At 45.9% G+C, this 19,398-nt stretch overlaps 1 protein-coding gene across 1 annotated transcript; it reads left to right on the top strand.

Moving 5' to 3' along the window:
• The first annotated feature begins 52 nt into the window (after positions 1-52).
• Positions 53-18,859, top strand: LOC311120330 (ribonucleases P/MRP protein subunit POP1-like). The gene is made up of 15 exons (XM_084157837.1): positions 53-125; positions 441-712; positions 930-1,105; positions 1,356-1,616; positions 4,611-4,698; positions 5,215-5,423; positions 6,535-6,845; positions 7,076-7,169; positions 7,981-8,089; positions 12,261-12,380; positions 13,011-13,132; positions 14,948-15,136; positions 15,404-15,558; positions 15,941-16,123; positions 17,662-18,859. Exons 2-15 carry the CDS (start codon positions 451-453, stop codon positions 18,395-18,397), a joined length of 3,015 nt encoding a protein of 1,004 aa, XP_084013963.1. The 5' UTR covers positions 53-125; positions 441-450; the 3' UTR covers positions 18,398-18,859.
• The last annotated feature ends 539 nt before the right edge of the window (positions 18,860-19,398 follow it).

The raw sequence follows: 19,398 nt of genomic DNA, 5'->3' as shown, positions 1-19,398 counted from the left end.
TTCCCATTATCACAATTTAACCGGAACAAGATATACGTCATATTTATGCGGAAGAGATGTAGACAGAAATGTGAGCGTACAGCGTGGTTTTGAAATATGACTGCTCCTGTATTCAGGATTTGAAAGTGAATATATGTTCTGTTATCTTTACAAATACATTGTGGTGTGATGGAAGTGGATAACTTTATAACTCGTTAGCGTAGCCTGTTTGTGGCATGCAAAGTAGTCGCTAATTTAGCTAGCTAGCTATTTTGCTGAGGGCAGATTGAATGGCATGTCTTTCATAGCTTTGCTGACAATAACATGCTAACAGTGACTGTGGGCATGCAATTCACTCTTAAATGGTAGCTAGTAGCCTACTCCCAGGATAGGATCATTTTGACAGTACCATAAGCCTTGTTATCAGTTAGTGATATCATGTTATTGTTTATTTTCTGCAGAGCTATCAAAATGTCTACAGCCAAACACAGGATGCGCGATAAGAAGATGAGGAACCAGCCGATCAACGTCACCTATTCCTCCCCGGGCCAGGGCAGCTCACACTGGAGGAACGGAGGGGACACCCCTACAGGTCAAGGCCATGATCTGTCTCCACATCCAAGGGGCCAGGGGTCCTCTCACTCAGGCCATTCCCAGGGAGGGGGCTGGGTCCGGGGCCACCAGAGAGGAGGACAGGGGGGCTACCCACAGGACCTGCCCAAACACATCACTGGTAAGAACACCTTCCTGCACAAGGTTGTCAATGTCTTGATGGTTTTTAAACTGATACAGGTTCTTACTGATCACTTTTGCGTTTCAATGTTGAACCAGCTGCAAATCAACAGCATATCCAATGGCATTTAGAACGCGCAAATAATGGCTGTTGCTCCAACACATTGAATCCCAGCCAGCCTTTGTGATGTGCTGTGCCTGCACTCCTCTCTCCTCAGCCTCAGCGTTTGCCAAGGCCCGGGCAGCAGAGGTGAACGCCATGTTGAAGGCCGTCACCAAGACAACAGGCAGCTCCCATGTGTTTGGAGCTCTTCCTAAACACATGAGGAGAAGGGCCATGAGCCATGACACCAAGAGGCTGCCCTGCAGGCTGAGAGACACGGCCAACAACATGGTGGGTTTGTCTAAGTAACACACACGCTCTCAGTCACACACGGTCACACTCAGTCACACACACAGTCATACACAGTCAGTCACAGTGAAACACAGTCTCTCTCTCTTGACTTTATAGCCTGGTGTCCCAGATCTGTGTTCTGTTATTGTCATGTCCATACATGGAGGAATGACTAGTCTCATCTAGAGCCACACTAGTCACATTACACACCAGCAGTGGAAATATTCTGGATGTTTGGTCTGTCATTCAGTTGGAGAAGAGTCAGAAGGCTGGTCAGAAGGTGAAGAAGGAACAGTCCAAGAGGAAGAGCCGTAAAGCCCGGCGTCGCCACGGCAACATGCTTCTGGAGTTCAACCGGCGCCAGCGGAAGAACCTGTGGCTGGAGACGCACATCTGGCACGCCAAGCGCTTCCACATGGTCAAGAGATGGGGCTACTGTCTGGGAGACAGGCCAACCTACAAGTGTTACAGAGCCTGCTGCAGAGCCATGAGCTCCCACTGTCTACTGCAGGTTAGTGTTAGAGCCTGCTGCAGCGCCATGAGCTCCCAATGTCTACTGCAGGTTAGTGTTAGAGCCTGCTGCAGAGTCATGAGCTCCCACTGTCTACTGCAGGTTAGTGTTAGAGCCTGCTGCAGAGCCATGAGCTCCCACTGTCTACTGCAGGTTAGTGTTAGAGCCTGCTGCAGAGCCATGAGCTCCCACTGTCTACTGCAGGTTAGTGTTAGAGCCTGCTGCAGAGCCATGAGCTCCCACTGTCTACTGCAGGTTAGTGTTAGAGCCTGCTGCAGAGTCATGAGCTCCCACTGTCTACTGCAGGTTAGTGTTAGAGCCTGCTACAGAGCCATGAGCTCCCACTGTCTACTGCAGGTTAGTGTTAGAGCCTGCAGCAGAGCCATGAGCTCCCACTGTCTACTGCAGGTTAGTGTTAGAGCCTGCTACAGAGCCATGAGCTCCCACTGTCTACTGCAGGTTAGTGTTAGAGCCTGCTGCAGAGCCATGAGCTCCCACTGTCTACTGCAGGTTAGTGTTAGAGCCTGCTGCAGAGCCATGAGCTCCCACTGTCTACTGCAGGTTAGTGTTAGAGCCTGCTGCAGAGCCATGAGCTCCCACTGTCTACTGCAGGTTAGTGTTAGAGCCTGCTGCAGAGCCATGAGCTCCCACTGTCTACTGCAGGTTAGTGTTAGAGCCTGCTGCAGAGCCATGAGCTCCCACTGTCTACTGCAGGTTAGTGTTAGAGCCTGCTGCAGAGCCATGAGCTCCCACTGTCTACTGCAGGTTAGTGTTAGAGCCTGCTGCAGAGCCATGAGCTCCCACTGTCTACTGCAGGTTAGTGTTAGAGCCTGCTGCAGAGCCATGAGCTCCCACTGTCTACTGCAGGTTAGTGTTAGAGCCTGCTGCAGAGCCATGAGCTCCCACTGTCTACTGCAGGTTAGTGTTAGAGCCTGCTGCAGAGCCATGAGCTCCCACTGTCTACTGCAGGTTAGCGTTAGAGCCTGCTACAGAGCCATGAGCTCCCACTGTCTACTGCAGGTTAGTGTTAGAGCCTGCTGCAGAGCCATGAGCTCCCACTGTCTACTGCAGGTTAGTGTTAGAGCCTGCTGCAGAGCCATGAGCTCCCACTGTCTACTGCAGGTTAGTGTTAGAGCCTGCTGCAGAGCCATGAGCTCCCACTGTCTACTGCAGGTTAGTGTTAGAGCCTGCTGCAGAGTCATGAGCTCCCACTGTCTACTGCAGGTTAGTGTTAGAGCCTGCTACAGAGCCATGAGCTCCCACTGTCTACTGCAGGTTAGCGTTAGAGCCTGCTGCAGAGCCATGAGCTCCCACTGTCTACTGCAGGTTAGCGTTAGAGCCTGCTGCAGAGCCATGAGCTCCCACCGTCTACTGCAGGTTAGTGTTAGAGCCTGCTGCAGAGCCATGAGCTCCCACTGTCTACTGCAGGTTAGTGTTAGAGCCTGCAGCAGAGCCATGAGCTCCCACTGTCTACTGCAGGTTAGTGTTAGAGCCTGCTGCAGAGCCATGAGCTCCCACTGTCTACTGCAGGTTAGTGTTAGAGCCTGCTGCAGAGTCATGAGCTCCCACTGTCTACTGCAGGTTAGTGTTAGAGCCTGCTGCAGAGCCATGAGCTCCCACTGTCTACTGCAGGTTAGTGTTAGAGCCTGCAGCAGAGCCATGAGCTCCCACTGTCTACTGCAGGTTAGTGTCTTTACCCACTGAACCTGTTTAGGCTGGATATCTGTAAAGCACTTTGGGACAACTAATATAAAATACATTTGATTGATTGACTGATTTATAAGGCCCAGTTCAAAGTACTGCTGAATAAGGTTATGAGTTCACCAGTCCTGGGATAACTATAGTTTTAAATATGCATTGTAAAAACATTTCTGGGGGATTATTTGAATACAGATCCCCTTAAAAGATGACTTTTTCTAAACTATTTGAATACAGATCTCAGAAAGCAAATACTTTTTACAAATACTTCCTGACCTATGTATTATAGAAACAACTTTTCTGAAACTATTGGATTGGCTGCCTTCAACTAATGGAAAGGCTGTATCTGGATTGGCATGTTGGATTGGCTGCCTTCAACTAATGGAAAGGCTGTATCTGGAACGGCATGTTGCAGATAGAAATAAAATGAATAGAGCACTCCGTTTCATATACTATTCCAATCTGTCTGAACATTCTGTACATTTCCATTCTCCTGAACAGACCCCAGGTGTAGATAATCAAGAAAAACCAATCAACCAATTATATATTTTGTACAAGTAAGTATAAATAGGGAGGGGGGTTTTGTCTGTTTCCTTTTGCGAGGGTGGAAACTTCGCTAGACTGGAAAAATCTCAATTTCTAACACATATGAACTCAGAAGTTATTCACACAGATTTTAAAATCTACATTTAATTAATTTTTAAATTCAGGCTGTAACAACAATTTGGAAAAAGTCAATGGCTGTGAATACTTTCTGAAGGCACTGTAGGTGGATATACTCAACTAATGGCCTGGGACATGACTTGTGATAAGACAAATGTTTAGGCCTGAAAACGTCTGTCATTTTCAGGCATTTAGCTAGATCTAGGCAACAGTCAGGGACATGGACTCATCTTAACATTCAAAGTACAACACTTTGGAGTTTCAAAACGCAGAGGAAATACAGGTATAAAAGAAAACGGTAACACTTGACTTCAAGTTAAATAATTTAATAATAATAATAATATGCCATTTAGCAGACGCTTTTATCCAAAGCGACTTAGTCATGCGTGCATAGTTCTTCTAAATAGGTTTACTTTGTGATTACTAAAATAGTAGTCTCTGTAGCTCAAAGTATATAATAAATGACAACTGTTTTCTACCCAGGTGTTCACACGGTACGAACATGAGCGACAACCGCTTTAAATGTTTGCTGTGTGATCAGATCTGAATACAGCAGTTGCCAACTAGTAAAATCATATTTCGAAGTGTTGGTATGTATCCCAAAGTGAATCCTCTGTATCCCCCTCTACCCAGGACATGTCCTACTACTGCTGTGTGGAGCTACAGGGACCAGAGGAACAGCTGTTAGCTACCCTCTCTAAGCTGACCAGCAAGGAAGCTGGTGAGTACTGCTTTCCTGTTCGCTCCTCACAAACAAACCACAGTGTCAATCATGCTGCGTTTAGATGGTACGAGGCAGACGGCAAACCGGATGTCATTGTTTTTCAATGAGAGCACAACGGTAAAGACCGGTGAATGCCATCAGCCGCCACGGTAGAAGGGACTTGCCACCAGAGTTAAAATATTTCAACTTTTGCCATCTGCATTAGCGTTGTTTTATACCGGATGTTGATTTGCGCTGTTTAGTGAAATCACCATAGCAACACAAACCGTCGTGCTGGTTTGCTTTTGCCGTCACCTTGTTTCTTGCTCTCTTGTACCGCTATGCCGACTGGTATGACGTTTTTTGCGTCCCTCGTCTAAACGCAGCATCAGTCTCGAGAAATATACAAGTATTTCAGTATAAAGTTTGAAAACTTGAAAAGCTGTGGGATTGGTTCTTCAAGTCAGGTGGTCTAGCAAATATGTGACCCCTGCTTTACGGTATTATTGATGATGACATCTGTTGTAACCACAGGGCCTACGTTTGCAGCAGCCATGTGTGTGTCCGGCAGGAGACAGGGCAGTGTGGTGGTTTACAGGGCAGAACAATACCCTCTCCAGCCCCTGGGGCCTGTAACGTTCCTCTGGAGACCCAGAACACAGGGGCGGGGCCAGGACGACCAGGGCTCCCAGGGATCAACACACAGACAGCTGTGGATCTGGGCGCACCCCACCATGAAACCGGTCAGAGGAACTAAAATGCAGAATCAATCAGTATTAGAAGTATTGAGCAACCATTCAACTATTAATTGATGGTGTAATGTCTTTATCGTTGTCTATAAGCTGGTGCAATCAGATGTTCCCTTTGGGATCAGTACAGTACCATCAATCAGATGTCCCCTTTGGGATCAGTAAAGTACCATCAATCAGATGTCCCCTTTGGGATCAGTACAGTACCATCAATCAGATGTCCCCTTTGGGATCAGTACAGTACCATCAATCAGATGTCCCCTTTGGGATCAGTAAAGTACCATCAATCAGATGTCCCCTTTGGGATCAGTACAGTACCATCAATCAGATGTCCCCTTTGGGATCAGTACATTACCATCAATCAGATGTCCCCTTTGGGATCAGTACATTACCATCAATCAGATGTCCCCTTTGGGATCAGTACATTACCATCAATCAGATGTCCCCTTTGGGATCAGTAAAGTACTATCAATCAGATGTCCCCTTTGGGATCAGTAAAGTACCATCAATCAGATGTTCCCTTTGGGATCAGTAAAGTACCATCAATCAGATGTCCCCTTTGGGATCAGTACAGTACCATCAATAAGATGTCCCCTTTGGGATCAGTACAGTACCATCAATCAGATGTCCCCTTTGGGATCAGTACAGTACCATCAATCAGATGTCCCCTTTGGGATCAGTACAGTACCATCAATCAGATGTCCCCTTTGGGATCAGTACAGTACCATCAATCAGATGTCCCCTTTGGGATCAGTACAGTACCATCAATCAGATGTCCCCTTTGGGATCAGTAAAGTACCATCAATCAAATGTCCCCTTTGGGATCAGTAAAGTACCATCAATCAGATGTCCCCTTTGGGATCAGTACAGTACCATCAATCAGATGTCCCCTTTGGGATCAGTACAGTACCATCAATCAGATGTCCCCTTTGGGATCAGTACAGTACCATCAATCATATGTCCCCTTTGGGATCAGTACAGTACCATCTTATACTGTAAAGTGACAGGGTAATACTATTCATAGTCAGTAGGCCTGGCGCTGTAGTGCTTTCATTATTCATACTTAAAGTAACTGCTGTGTAATGACTGTTGTAACCGTTTTCAGGACCTCCTCCCAGAGCTGCAGGCTGTCTGTCAGTGTTCTGAGGCTGTACTTCCACCTGCTCCAGTGGAGCTCCCTGTCCCACAGCCAGCCCTGGCGCCCACCTCTACCCCAGCCCCTACCCCCACTCTGGCCCATGGTCCTGGGGCTTGTCCTGAGGCTGAGCAGGCCTCTGGTTCTGGTTCTAAGAGGAAGTGGTCCTCGGGGGAGCGTGAGGCTGCAGGGCCACCAGCCAAGAAGCTCCTGGGGAACAGCACCACGTCTGCTACCACACCTGTCACCTGGAGGTCCTGCACCACTGGCATAGTCATCAGGTTGGTTCAAACCTTACTGCTTTCAGAGGCTCTTGAAGCTCTACGCACATGTACGTGTTAGCTGTGTCTGGAGGTTGGCACCTTGATGGTGTGAAGACTTCCTGAATGTTAATACATCAGGTTTGATTTAGTCATATATTTTATTGTTTTCTGTCAATTTATAAACCCTCCCTTTATTCTCAACCGTGTGTACTTCATGGATGTTGTTGTTGTTTACTGTTGTTTTGCAGTGACCTCACCATGGAGATGGTGCGCTATCGTCTGATTGGACCTCTATCACATTCCGTTCTGACTGAAACCTTGGCCCCTGCCACACACTGTGATGTAAGAACCTGGGATGATTTATCTAGAGGCCAGCTAATATCCTGTAACCTGGGATGATTTATCTAGAGACCAGCTAATATCCTGTAACCTGGGATGATTTATCTAGAGACCAGCTAATATCCTGTAACCTGGGATGATTTATCTAGAGACCAGCTAATATCCTGTAACCTGGGATGATTTATCTAGAGGCCAGCTAATATCCTGTAACCTGGGATGATTTATCTAGAGACCAGCTAATATCCTGTAACCTGGGATGATTTATCTAGAGACCAGCTAATATCCTGTAACCTGGGATGATTTATCTAGAGACCAGCTAATATCCTGTAACCTGGGATGATTTATCTAGAGGCCAGCTAATATCCTGTAACCTGGGATGATTTATCTAGAGACCAGCTAATATCCTGTAACCTGGGATGATTTATCTAGAGACCAGCTAATATCCTGTAACCTGGGTTGATTTATCTAGAGACCAGCTAATATCCTGTAACCTGGGATGATTTATCTAGAGACCAGCTAATATCCTGTAACCTGGGATGATTTATCTAGAGGCCAGCTAATATCCTGTAACCTGGGATGATTTATCTAGAGACCAGCTAATATCCTGTAACCTGGGATGATTTATCTAGAGACCAGCTAATATCCTGTAACCTGGGATGATTTATCTAGAGACCAGCTAATATCCTGTAACCTGGGATGATTTATCTAGAGACCAGCTAATATCCTGTAACCTGGGATGATTTATCTAGAGGCCAGCTAATATCCTGTATGTTCCAGTGTAAGGCGTTAGTCAGGTGTTCTGTCTTTATTTCAGGCTGCTAGTAAAGCCGGACCGTCTCCCTTCTGGTGGTCAGATCACTGCAGAGATGACTGTAACATGACTCTTCATCGACAACAAGCTGGTGTCTTCAACATCCTCAAAGGTGGGTTACTTACAGCTACATTCCTCATTCATTACATCAATTCATTAGATTACAGTCCCCCTGTAGCTCAGTTGATAGAGCATGGCGCTTGCAACGCCAGGGTTGTGGGTTCGATTCCCACGGGGGGGGGGGGCAGTTTGAAAAATGTATGCACTCACTAACTGTAAGTCGCTCTGGAAAAGAGCATCTGCTAAATTACTAAAATGTAATTACAAACATTGTAACATTTTGTGGTCCTCTGTAGCTCAATTGGTAGAGCATGGTGCTTGTAATGCCAGGGTAGTGGGTTCGATCCCCGGGACCACCCATACGTAAAAATGTATGCACACATGACTGTAAGTCGCTTTGGATAAAAGCGTCTGCTAAATGGCTTATTATTATTATTATTATAGATCAGGGCTCTCCAATCCTGTTCCTGGAGAGCTACCCTCCTGTAGGTTTTTGTTTCAACCCCAGCTGTAACTAACCTGATTCAGCTTATCAACCAGCTAATTATTAGAATCGTGCGCTAGATTAGGGTTGGAGTTAAAACCTACAGGAGGGTATCTCTCTAGGAACAGGGTTGGAGTTAAAACCTACAGGAAGGTATCTCTCTAGGAACAGGGTTGGAGTTAAAACATACAGGAAGGTATCTCTCCAGGAACAGGGTTGGAGTTAAAACCTACAGGAAGGTATCTCTCTAGGAACAGGGTTGGAGTTAAAACATACAGGAAGGTATCTCTCCAGGAACAGGGTTGGAGTTAAAACCTACAGGAAGGTATCTCTCCAGGAACAGGGTTGGAGTTAAAACCTACAGGAAGGTATCTCTCTAGGAACAGGGTTGGAGTTAAAACCTACAGGAAGGTATCTCTCCAGGAACAGGGTTGGAGTTAAAACATACAGGAAGGTATCTCTCCAGGAACAGGGTTGGAGTTAAAACCTACAGGAAGGTATCTCTCCAGGAACAGGGTTGGACTTAAAACCTACAGGAAGGTATCTCTCTAGGAACAGGGTTGGAGTTAAAACATACAGGAAGGTATCTCTCCAGGAACAGGGTTGGAGTTAAAACCTACAGGAAGGTATCTCTCTAGGAACAGGGTTGGAGTTAAAACCTCCAGGAAGGTATCTCTCTAGGAACAGGGTTGGAGTTAAAACCTACAGGAAGGTATCTCTCTAGGAACAGGGTTGGAGTTAAAACATACAGGAAGGTATCTCTCTAGGAACAGGGTTGGAGTTAAAACATACAGGAAGGTATCTCTCCAGGAACAGGGTTGGAGTTAAAACATACAGGAAGGTATCTCTCTAGGAACAGGGTTGGAGAGCCCTGGATTAGATCAACTTTATTATCATGTCATGTATCAACATTCAGAGTAGTTGTTATTGTATACTTTGTGTATTTAAACCAAATATATACAGTACCAGTCAAAGGTTTGGACACACCTACTCATTCCAAGGTTTTTCTTTGTTTTTACTATTTTCTACATTGTAGAATAATAGTGAAGACCTCAAAACTATGAAATAACACATATGGAATCATGTAGTAACCAAAGAAGTGTTAAACAAATCAAAATATATTTTATATTTGAGATTCTTCAAAGTAGCCACCCTTTGCCTAATGACAGCTTTGCACACGCTTGGCATTCTCTCAACCAGCTTCATGAGGTAGTCACCTGGAATAATATAGACGTATACGCTGATTCGGTGAGTGGGTTTATAAGGAAGTGTATAGGAGATGTCGTACCCACTGTGACTATTAAAACCTACCCTAACCAGAAACCGTGGATAGATGGCAGCATTCGCGAAAAACTGAAAGCACGAACCACCGCATTTAACCATGGCAAGGTGACTGGGAATATGGCAGAATACAAACAGTGTAGCTACTCACTCCGCAAGGCAATCAAACAGGCAAAACATCAATATAGACACAAAGTGGAGTCGCAATTCAACGGGTCAGACAGGAGACGTAAGTGGCAGGGTCTACAGACAGACTACAATAAGAAAACCAGCCACGTCGCGGACACCGACGTCTTGCTGCAAGACGTGTTAACCCTCGCAAGGTTGAATGCCCAGACAGCATTCCTAGCCACGTCCTCAGAGCATGCGCAGACCAGCTGGCTGGTGTGTTTATGGACATATTCAATCTCTCCCTATCTCAGTCTGCTGTCCCCACATGCTTCAAGATGGCCACCATTGTTCCTGTACCCAAGAAAGCAAAGGTAACTGAACTAAATGACTATCGACCCGTAGAACTCACTTCAGTCATCATGAAGTGCTTTGAGAGACTAGTCAAGGATCATATCACCTCTACCTTACCTGTCACCCTAGATTCACTTCAATTTGCTTACCCCGCCCCAATAGGTCCACAGACGATGCAATCGCCATCACGCTGCACACTGCCCTATCCCATCTGGACAAGAGGAATACCTATGTAAGAATGCTGTTCATTGACTATAGATCAGCATTCAACACCATAGTACCCTCCAAGCTCATCATTAAGCTCGAGGCCCTGGGTGTCAACCCCGCCCTGTGCAACTGGGTCCTGGACTTCCTGACGGGCTGCCCCCAGGTGGTGAAGGTAGGAAACAACACCTCAACTTCGCTGATCCTCAACACTGGGGCCCCACAAGGATGTGTGCTCAGCCCCCTCCTGTACTCCCTGTTCAACCATGACTGCATGGCCACGCACGCCTTCAACTCAATCATCAAGTTTGCAGACGACACAACAGTAGTAGGCTTGATTACCAACAATGACGAGACCGCCTACAGGGAGGAGGTGAGGGCCCTGGGAGAGTGGTGCCAGGAAAATAACATCTCACTCAATGTCAACAAAACAAAGGAGCTGATCGTGGACTTCAGGAAACAGCAGAGGGTGCACCCCCCTATCCACATCGACGGGACCGCAGTGGAGAAGGTGGAAAGTTTTATGTTCCTCGGCGTACACATCACTGACAAACTGAAATGATCCACCCACACAGACAGTGTGGTGAAGAAGGCACAACAGAGCCTCTTCAACCTCAGGAGGCTGAAGAAATTTGGCCTGTCACCTAAAACCCTCACAAACTTTTACAGATGCACAATTGAGAGCATCCTGTCGGGCTGTATCACCGCCTGGTACGGCAACTGCACCGCCCACAACCGCAGGGCTCTCCAGAGGGTGGTGCGGTCTGCCCAACGCATCACCGGGGGAAACTACCTGCCATCCAGGACACCTACAGCACCCGATGTCACAGGAAGGCCAAAAAGATAATCAAGGACAACTACCACCCGAGCCACTGCCTGTTCACCCCGCTATCATTCAGAAGGCGAGGTCAGAACAGGTGCATCAAAGCTGGGACCGAGAGAATGAAAAACAGCTTCTATCTCAAGGCCATCAGACTGTTAAATAGCCATCAACTAGCACAATAGCCTATTGAAATCACTGGCCACTTTAAGAAATGGAACACTAGTCACTTTAATAATGCCACTTTAATGTTTACATATCTTGCATTACCAATCTCATATGTGTATATACTGTATTCTATAGTATCTTAATAATGTTAACATATCTTGCATTACCCATCTCGTATGTACATACTGTATTCTATACTATCCATTGCATCTTAGGCTATATCGCTCTGATAATGACATTGCTCATCCGTATATTTATGTATTCTTATTCCATTCCTTTATTTAGATTTGTGTGTATTAGATATTTGTTGTGGAACTGTTAGATATTACTTGCTAGATATTGCTGCACTGTCGGAACTAGAAGCACAAGCATTTCGCTACACTCGCAATAACATCTGCTAACCATGTTTGTTTAACACTTTTTTGGTTACTACATGATTCCATATGTGTTATTTCATAGTTTTGATGTCTTCACTACTATTCTACAATGTAGACAATAGTACAAATAAAGGAAAAACCCTTGAATGAGTAGGTGTGTCCAAACCTTTGACTGGTACTGTGTATATATATATATATATATATATATATCCTTTATTTGATCAGGGAGTCATACTGAGACCAGGGTCTCTTTATGCAGATGAGCCCTAAATGACAAAAATAAATAGAAAATGCAAAGCAGAAACTAAAACACGGTCATAGGAAACACACATTCATCCGTAATAAGGTCCTCAATCAGTTTTCTGAATGGCCCTAGAGGCACCAAAGCGTAACTCATGTCTGTGCCTGTCTGTCTCCTCCCCCTCAGGTGTGTACTCCACAGCAGAGGTCCCAGCCGGCTCAGTTCTGGGTCTGACGGTGGATGACCCCAGATTGACCTTACCAAACAAGAGAAGCATGGTCGTGTCCGACATCAGGAAGGAACAAGGTAACCTCTGAGCCAGCAGAAAGGGTGGGGGTGGTTCAGACAGGTCGGATATAGTTGACATTACATTATTATACTCCTTTAGGGTGATTTATACCTGGGCCATGCTCAGAACACACAAATAGGAGTGAAACTGTGAGGTAGCCCTACTACCTAATATCCAATAAGAACGCATGCAAGAAAATGTAATACATTGTGCCCTGCTGAACAGGACCCTGTGTTTGTGAATGTGATAGTCCTGGGAATAGGTCCTGAGGCTGTGTGGGTAGGGAGGTTCTGTGTGTACTTCTCTGGTCTTCTGGTCCTGTCTGAGGCTGGTTGTGGTACTTCTCTGGTCCTGTGCTCCTGGGGAGCCTCTGCTCGTCCATGCAGATGTCCCAGGTTCGAATCCTGGCAGGACCCTGTGCTCAGACCACACCCTCAGAGGGTCACACACACTTCCTTATTTACCTTTTTAGTACCTGGCTGGGTGTTGCATCACACACTTCTTCTTCCTGATTTAGTGGATATAGGTCTATAGAGCTACTAGGTGAAGCCATAGATGTTGCCAGCTAGTTGGGTGCTTCCTCCGGTCTACACACTCTCCTGAGTACCTGGTCATACGGGAGTATGCCCTCTGTCATGTTGTTTCAGGAGAGAACGAGGAGAGGAGGAGGGAACTGATGTTAAAGGGGATCCCTGAACACCTCAGCCAGAGTTCCCTGTGGGACCGGTCTGTCCGCGACAATGTCACACACAACAAGATGACAGACCAGGTACTGAACCATAGCATCATGTCTGTCAATATATCATTACTAAATGTGTGTCCCCCAGGAGACTCTACCCAGGAAGAAGAGTCCAATCTTTTTTCCTCTGTCATGTTTGATTGTTCTCCAAGAATCCACCCTGCTGTTTAATTGAATCCTTGACTGCATCTGTAGCTAGGTTTCCATCCAATTGGCGACAGATTTTCATGTGAATATTCAAAACTCAGCATAAAAACAATATGCACATTTTCCCACCAGAGATTTCCATCACATTGACTTGTTGCAGATAAAAATACCTTCTGTTGTTAAATTCCCATGTACCGAATAAACAATACAAGTTAGATGGGCTTCCATCGCATTTTCAACTCTATGGTTTTGTCACAGAAACTGTTAAGCTATATAGCCAATGTTCCCTGTCAGGTTCTGGACCATATTATATAGACAACAGTTCCCTGACAGGTTCTGGACCATGTTCTATAGACAACAGTTCCCTGACAGGTTCTGGACCATGTTCTATAGACAACAGGTTCTGGACCATGTTCTATAGACAACAGGTTCTGGACCATGTTCTATAGACAACAGGTTCTGGACCATGTTCTATAGACAACAGGTTCTGGACCATGTTCTATAGACAACAGGTTCTGGACCATGTTCTATAGACAACAGGTTCTGGACCATGTTCTAGACCATGTTCTATAGACAACAGGTTCTGGACCATGTTCTATAGACAACAGGTTCTGGACCATGTTCTATAGACAACAGGTTCTGGAACATGTTCTATAGACAACAGTTCACTGACAGTGGACAGGGTAGGTTATATGGTGAAATATGGAAAAGAGCGATATTTTTATTTGGTAATTGGCAGCCAAGCGTTGATCATCATGTCACCAGCATTCAAATAAAACCCTCTATTTATTGGAAATGTACATGAAGCTCATCACCCTCCATCACCACCATGAAGCTCATCACCCTCCATCACCACCATGAAGCTCATCACCCTCCATCACCACCATGAAGCTCATCACCATCATGAAGCTCATCACCCTCCATCACCACCATGAAGCTCATCACCCTCCATCACCACCATGAAGCTCAGCACCCTCCATCACCACCATGAAGCTCAGCACCCTCCATCACCACCATGAAGCTCATCACCCTCCATCACCACCATGAAGCTCATCACCCTCCATCACCACCATGAAGCTCATCACCCTCCATCACCACCATGAAGCTCATCACCCTCCATCACCACCATGAAGCTCATCACCCTCCATCACCACCATGAAGCTCAGCTGAACTTATTTCATCTGCCTATAAACTCTTAATGCTTCTCCTCGTGGTAGTGGTAGTACAACGTAACATATCATGGCCTGACTCCAAGTTTACTTTGCATAATACATTTTACCAACACAAAAAGATCAGGCCATGTCTAAGGAACATTTTTCTGTTGACATTTGTGAAATTGTAGCGACACTGTTTCTATCACACCTGTGGTGAATTATTATCATACGGTCACACCTGTGGTGATTTATTATCATACGGTCACACCTGTGGTGAATTATTATCATGCGGTCACAGCTGTGGTGATTTATTATCATACGGTCACAGCTGTGGTGATTTATTATCATACGGTCACAGCTGTGGTGATTTATTATCATACGGTCACAGCTGTGGTGAATTATTATCATGCGGTCACAGCTGTGGTGATTTATTATCATACGGTCACACCTGTGGTGATTTATTTTCATACGCCGTGACTTGCATAAAAACTTTGGATGGAAACGTGGTTTGTGTCTCCCATATCATTCCTCTCTCTGTCTGCAGGAACTAAACAGACTGCGTAATGATGTTCTGGTCCCAGGCTCCAGACTACCCACCCCCCTGCAGGGTAGAGTACCCGTCCTACTGGTGCAGCAGTCTGGGAAGAGCCAGGGCACAGAGATGGGGTCCTGGGGGACGGGCTGGGACCTGCTGCTACCAAAGGCCTGGGGCATGGCCTTCTGGGTACCTCTGGTATGGACTACACACTGATGTTGCAGCTTAAATGGTACCTTATTCCCTATATAGTGCACTACTTTAGACCAGGACCCAATGGTACCTTATTCCCTATATAGTGCACTACTTTAGACCAGGACCCAATGCTACCTAATTTCCTATATAGTGCACTACTTACAATGTGGATATAGTGCTTTTTGAGGACCCCCTCCTTTATGTAGACAAATTACTAATCACTACAAACATGTCTATTCAACCCCCTCCACCTCCTCTCCTCTCCTTCAGGTTTATAGAGGAGTACGAATCGGAGGGCTGAGGATGAGTCTGAAACACGCCCAGAATAAAGGAGAGCCTCACTTTCCCCACGACTACCCAGACTGCCCTGCAGGAGCACGCTTCCAGGAAGAGCAGGAGGCTGAGCTGCTGGCCAAGTTCAGGAGGTGAGGAGGGGATACCAACCTGATGTAACTCCAGGTGTATTGAGGAGGGGGTTGGTATCACCTGATGTAACTCCAGGTGGATTGAGGGAAAAACTCAATGTTCGATAAAGAAAGTCCAACTCACTGGTATTCTGGATGTTCCATAATGTATGTAATGGCCCTCAAACCAACATATTAATAAAGGATCTGTAATAACACTGTTATTGAGATTCAAGTCAGATTACTGGTGAGAGTTTAATATAAACTATCCTTTGTGTTTGGTATTGAGCTAATTTCCAGTGGAGGCTAATGACTGTGTTATGGATTATTGTTATTTAAACGGCTGGGCTGCCCCTCGTGCCCTGAAACAGTTTGACTAGAGCATGACCCCTGACCTCTGTAGGCGCCCACCAGCCAAACGGACCAATTACATCAAACACGGCTGCCTGGCTCCGTTCCGTTGTCCCTGGCAACAGCTGGCCGAGGAGTGGGAGTTGATTGTGAAGGAGGGAGGAGGTGGAGAGGAGGCTGTCGCACCGATGGAACAGGAAGTGACACCACCCCAGAGTAACTTCACAGTCTTGAGGTAGATGCCACTTATGGATGATGCTGTATATGTAAGGGTTAAACACTGAGCTCTGGACATCATCTGTAAATAATGGACCATGTGGTAGGGCCGCTTGGTGCAGTGATTTAGAACGTTATGAGGCATCTATTGTTGGAACTACTTCAGAGGTGTCCAATTTCTTCTCAACTGTCCGTATATCTGAAGTTAATGCACACTCTAGAATGCCCTTCTACCCAATCAGAATCGAGTATTCAACAAAACAGACGTGTGCAACTATGGGACAAAACAGACGGGGTTGGCTTAGATTGTTGACATGTAAACTATATTTAGTCTCCAATGTTTATTGAAAACATAAATACATTTGCAGAATGAGGACTTGTTGTCTCTCAAATCCATCGTTACAGTTGTTGTTGGTTAGCTATCTAGCGAATGTTTGCCATATTAGCATAGACATGACATCAGTCATAACACCTCTAAACAAGACATGGTATCAAGAACAAGATAACTAGCTGAAATGAGTCACTTACGATTCCCCACAAGGCAGCTTCTTGTCATAACTAGCAACAATCTGACCATCCAGAATCATTACAACACACGGCCTTCTGCCCCATTTGAAGTGTGCACTTATTTTTCATTTTTCGTGACGTTGTCAGCTAACCTGTCTATAAGACACATCTTAACTAGCTTATAGTATCCTGCTTAGCCCATGTTTTCACATCACAAACGACATGTTTTGTAAGGGAAAATTCCTAAATCCAATGTCCTCCTCATATTCTGTTAGGGCTCTATTCAATCCGTGTCGTTGGAGTTCATCTTTACAGCGTGATTGACATTTTAAAGGCAACGTTCCCGCTTTAGCAGAGACTGCATTCACGGTAAACGCTGCATACGTCGGCTCAATAGGACATCATCTTTACATTTCTATAGCGGAATCTGTAGCGCTTCAGCTTTACAGATTGACTAGAGCCCTGAATCTCAGTATTAAAGTGTGTTTCATTACATCTACTATTAGTTTCATCCTCTCCTCTGCATAACTAATAGTATTAATTCATAATGTTTGAATAATTGCTTATCACCTTTATAAAGACCCCTATTTTTGTTTTAATAATGACTTTACCTTTTTTCCCCAAAGTGTAGCGTAGTGTTTGACAGCTCTGATGCATAACCCCTCCCCAGCCTACCTTTCATGATGAGAACATCCAGACCCAAATTACTGCCATACATCAGAGATTGTCCTCGTAAAATCAGCAGCTTAGAGTAATGGCTGACTTCATGAGCTCAAATGTTATTCGATTTTACTGCGTTTTGGCTGCATCCATTTTGTGGCGCTGGAAATCACTGGGCGGTAAAAAAAAAAAAAAAACATTTCATACCTTTAAGACCACTTTGGTGGTTCACTGAGGGTACAAAGTGGCTTTCCTAGAAGTAGTGGCAATATTATATAAACGCTGAGCTGTGATTGGGTGTTCCACAATATAAACGCTGAGCCATGATTGGTTGTTTGTGTTCTGCAGTATGAACACTGATCCCTGATTGTTTGTCTCTGTGTTCTACAGGAACAGGAAGTCTCTAAGGCAGCTGTCAGCTTGGTGTCGCCCCACTTCCTCTAAATGTCAGAGGGCACGTAACCTGGGCTCAACGCCACCACTCAACCGTAACGTTGCAGCATCTCTCCTCTCGGCCCACGGTGGAGGCAGCCTGGTGTGGACCCGTCTCTCCCTCCTCACCAAGGGCCAACCGGAGCAGCACGCTCTGGTGTGTGTCCCCACCGCAGATGACCTCCAGCTGGTTGGGAAGGAGCCGGGCTGCACCGGCCCCCAGGAGCCTCTCCACACTGACCACTTCAAGAGCCGTGTCAAACGCCTACACAAGAAGGACCACAACAAACCTGGAGCATCTTCCTCCGCCAAGCCTTTAAACAAGCAGTCTGACCCTGCCTCCACCTCAGCCCCTAGTGTCAACCCTGGTCCTGAGCCTAGTTCCTCTTCCAGCCTCACTCTGGGTCCAGACATCACCACCCCCTCTTCCTCCTGTACCTCAGCCCTGACCCTGGGTCTCTGGCCGGAGCCCCTGCCCAGCGTCACCTCCCACTGCTCCAGGGTGACTCTGGGCTGGGTGACCCAGGGGGACTTCTCCCTGTCGGCTGGCTGTGGGGAGGCTCTGGGGTTCCTCAGCCTCACTGGCCTGCTACACACCCTGCTCAGACAGCCTGACAGCCAGAGAGGATTGGTGCTGCTACGGAACCCTGGATCAATGCAGTACCGCTTTGCTAAGATCAACATAGAGGTCTGAGGAGTACTGCAAGTTCAACCCCACATCGCTACAGTCCCGCTTCGCTTAGACCCAGCTGTGTAAAGCCACAGACTTTGTTCTGAGAAAAACATTGTGCCTTGTGTGAGTCCCTTCACCTCACCCCTATTAGGGGGACTAGATATAAAATGTATGGTAAGCATGGCATGCACACAGAACATTACACATATTGAATGCCACATTATGCATTGTTTGAGTGGAATAACTTTTGCTTGATAATAATTCCCCATAGGTTTTCTGGGAGTTTTCATTTGAGTTGAGATGACAGTTATTTTAAGTTCAATATTGTTTCCACCTAAGGGACTGCCTTTAGATCGTCACTGGGACTGGGTGTGTACTGGTTCTGTAGAGAAGTCATCAATCATTCTTTGGTTTGCCTCAATTCCTTTGTTGGATTTGAGAGCTCTAGTTTAAATGGTTAACAATAAAATCCCTCTACTCCAATCTGAGTTATCGAAAGCCTTTTCCCTGTCAGACACTGAGTTACTGGACAGTGTAGCCCAGCCTGCACAGCGATAGCTACTGTTTACAGCACATGGTAGCAGTAAGTGACACGTGCCAGAACCCGCCCCTTATTTTGAAAGCGAAGAGCTGATTTGCTACAATTTGTTTTTCTAGTTTTTTTCCCCCAGTAAATATTCAAGCATAATTCAGATTCATTACATAGGCCTGAATTAAATAGATTTTATGTACGATGTCCTGAAAGGCATCTACCAAATAAAATTTATTATTATAATTGTTAATATACACTCAGTGGCCAGTTTATTAGGTACACCACCCCGTTCATGAAAATGGTTCGCTCCTGTAGACAGTGAGTCACGTGGCCGTGGCTTGCTATATAAAGCAGGCAGACAGGCATTCAGTTACTGTTCAATTGAACGTTAGAATGGGCAAAACAAGTGTCCTAAGCGACTTTGAGCGTGGTGTGATCGTTGGCCAGATGGCCTCCTAGGCTTTTCACGCATGACAGTTTCTAGGGTTTA

This window comes from Coregonus lavaretus, assembly GCF_964263955.1.
Source record: "Coregonus lavaretus genome assembly, chromosome: 3".
In the NCBI taxonomy this organism is placed as follows: domain Eukaryota; kingdom Metazoa; phylum Chordata; class Actinopteri; order Salmoniformes; family Salmonidae; genus Coregonus; species Coregonus lavaretus.
The sequence above is the reverse complement of the archived record's forward strand: the minus strand, read 5'-3'. Positions and strand labels throughout refer to the sequence as shown.

What these genes read in the sequence shown, in the direction of transcription:
- LOC311120330 (XM_084157837.1), top strand. Translation starts at nt 451, where the DNA reads ATGTCTACAGCCAAACACAGGATGCGCGATAAGAAGATGAGGAACCAG. An exon ending in CCCCTGCCACACACTGTGAT is followed by an intron (nt 7,170 to 7,980) that starts GTAAGAACCTGG and finishes TCTTTATTTCAG; the next exon opens with GCTGCTAGTAAAGCCGGACC. An exon ending in ACAACAAGATGACAGACCAG is followed by an intron (nt 13,133 to 14,947) that starts GTACTGAACCAT and finishes CTCTGTCTGCAG; the next exon opens with GAACTAAACAGACTGCGTAA.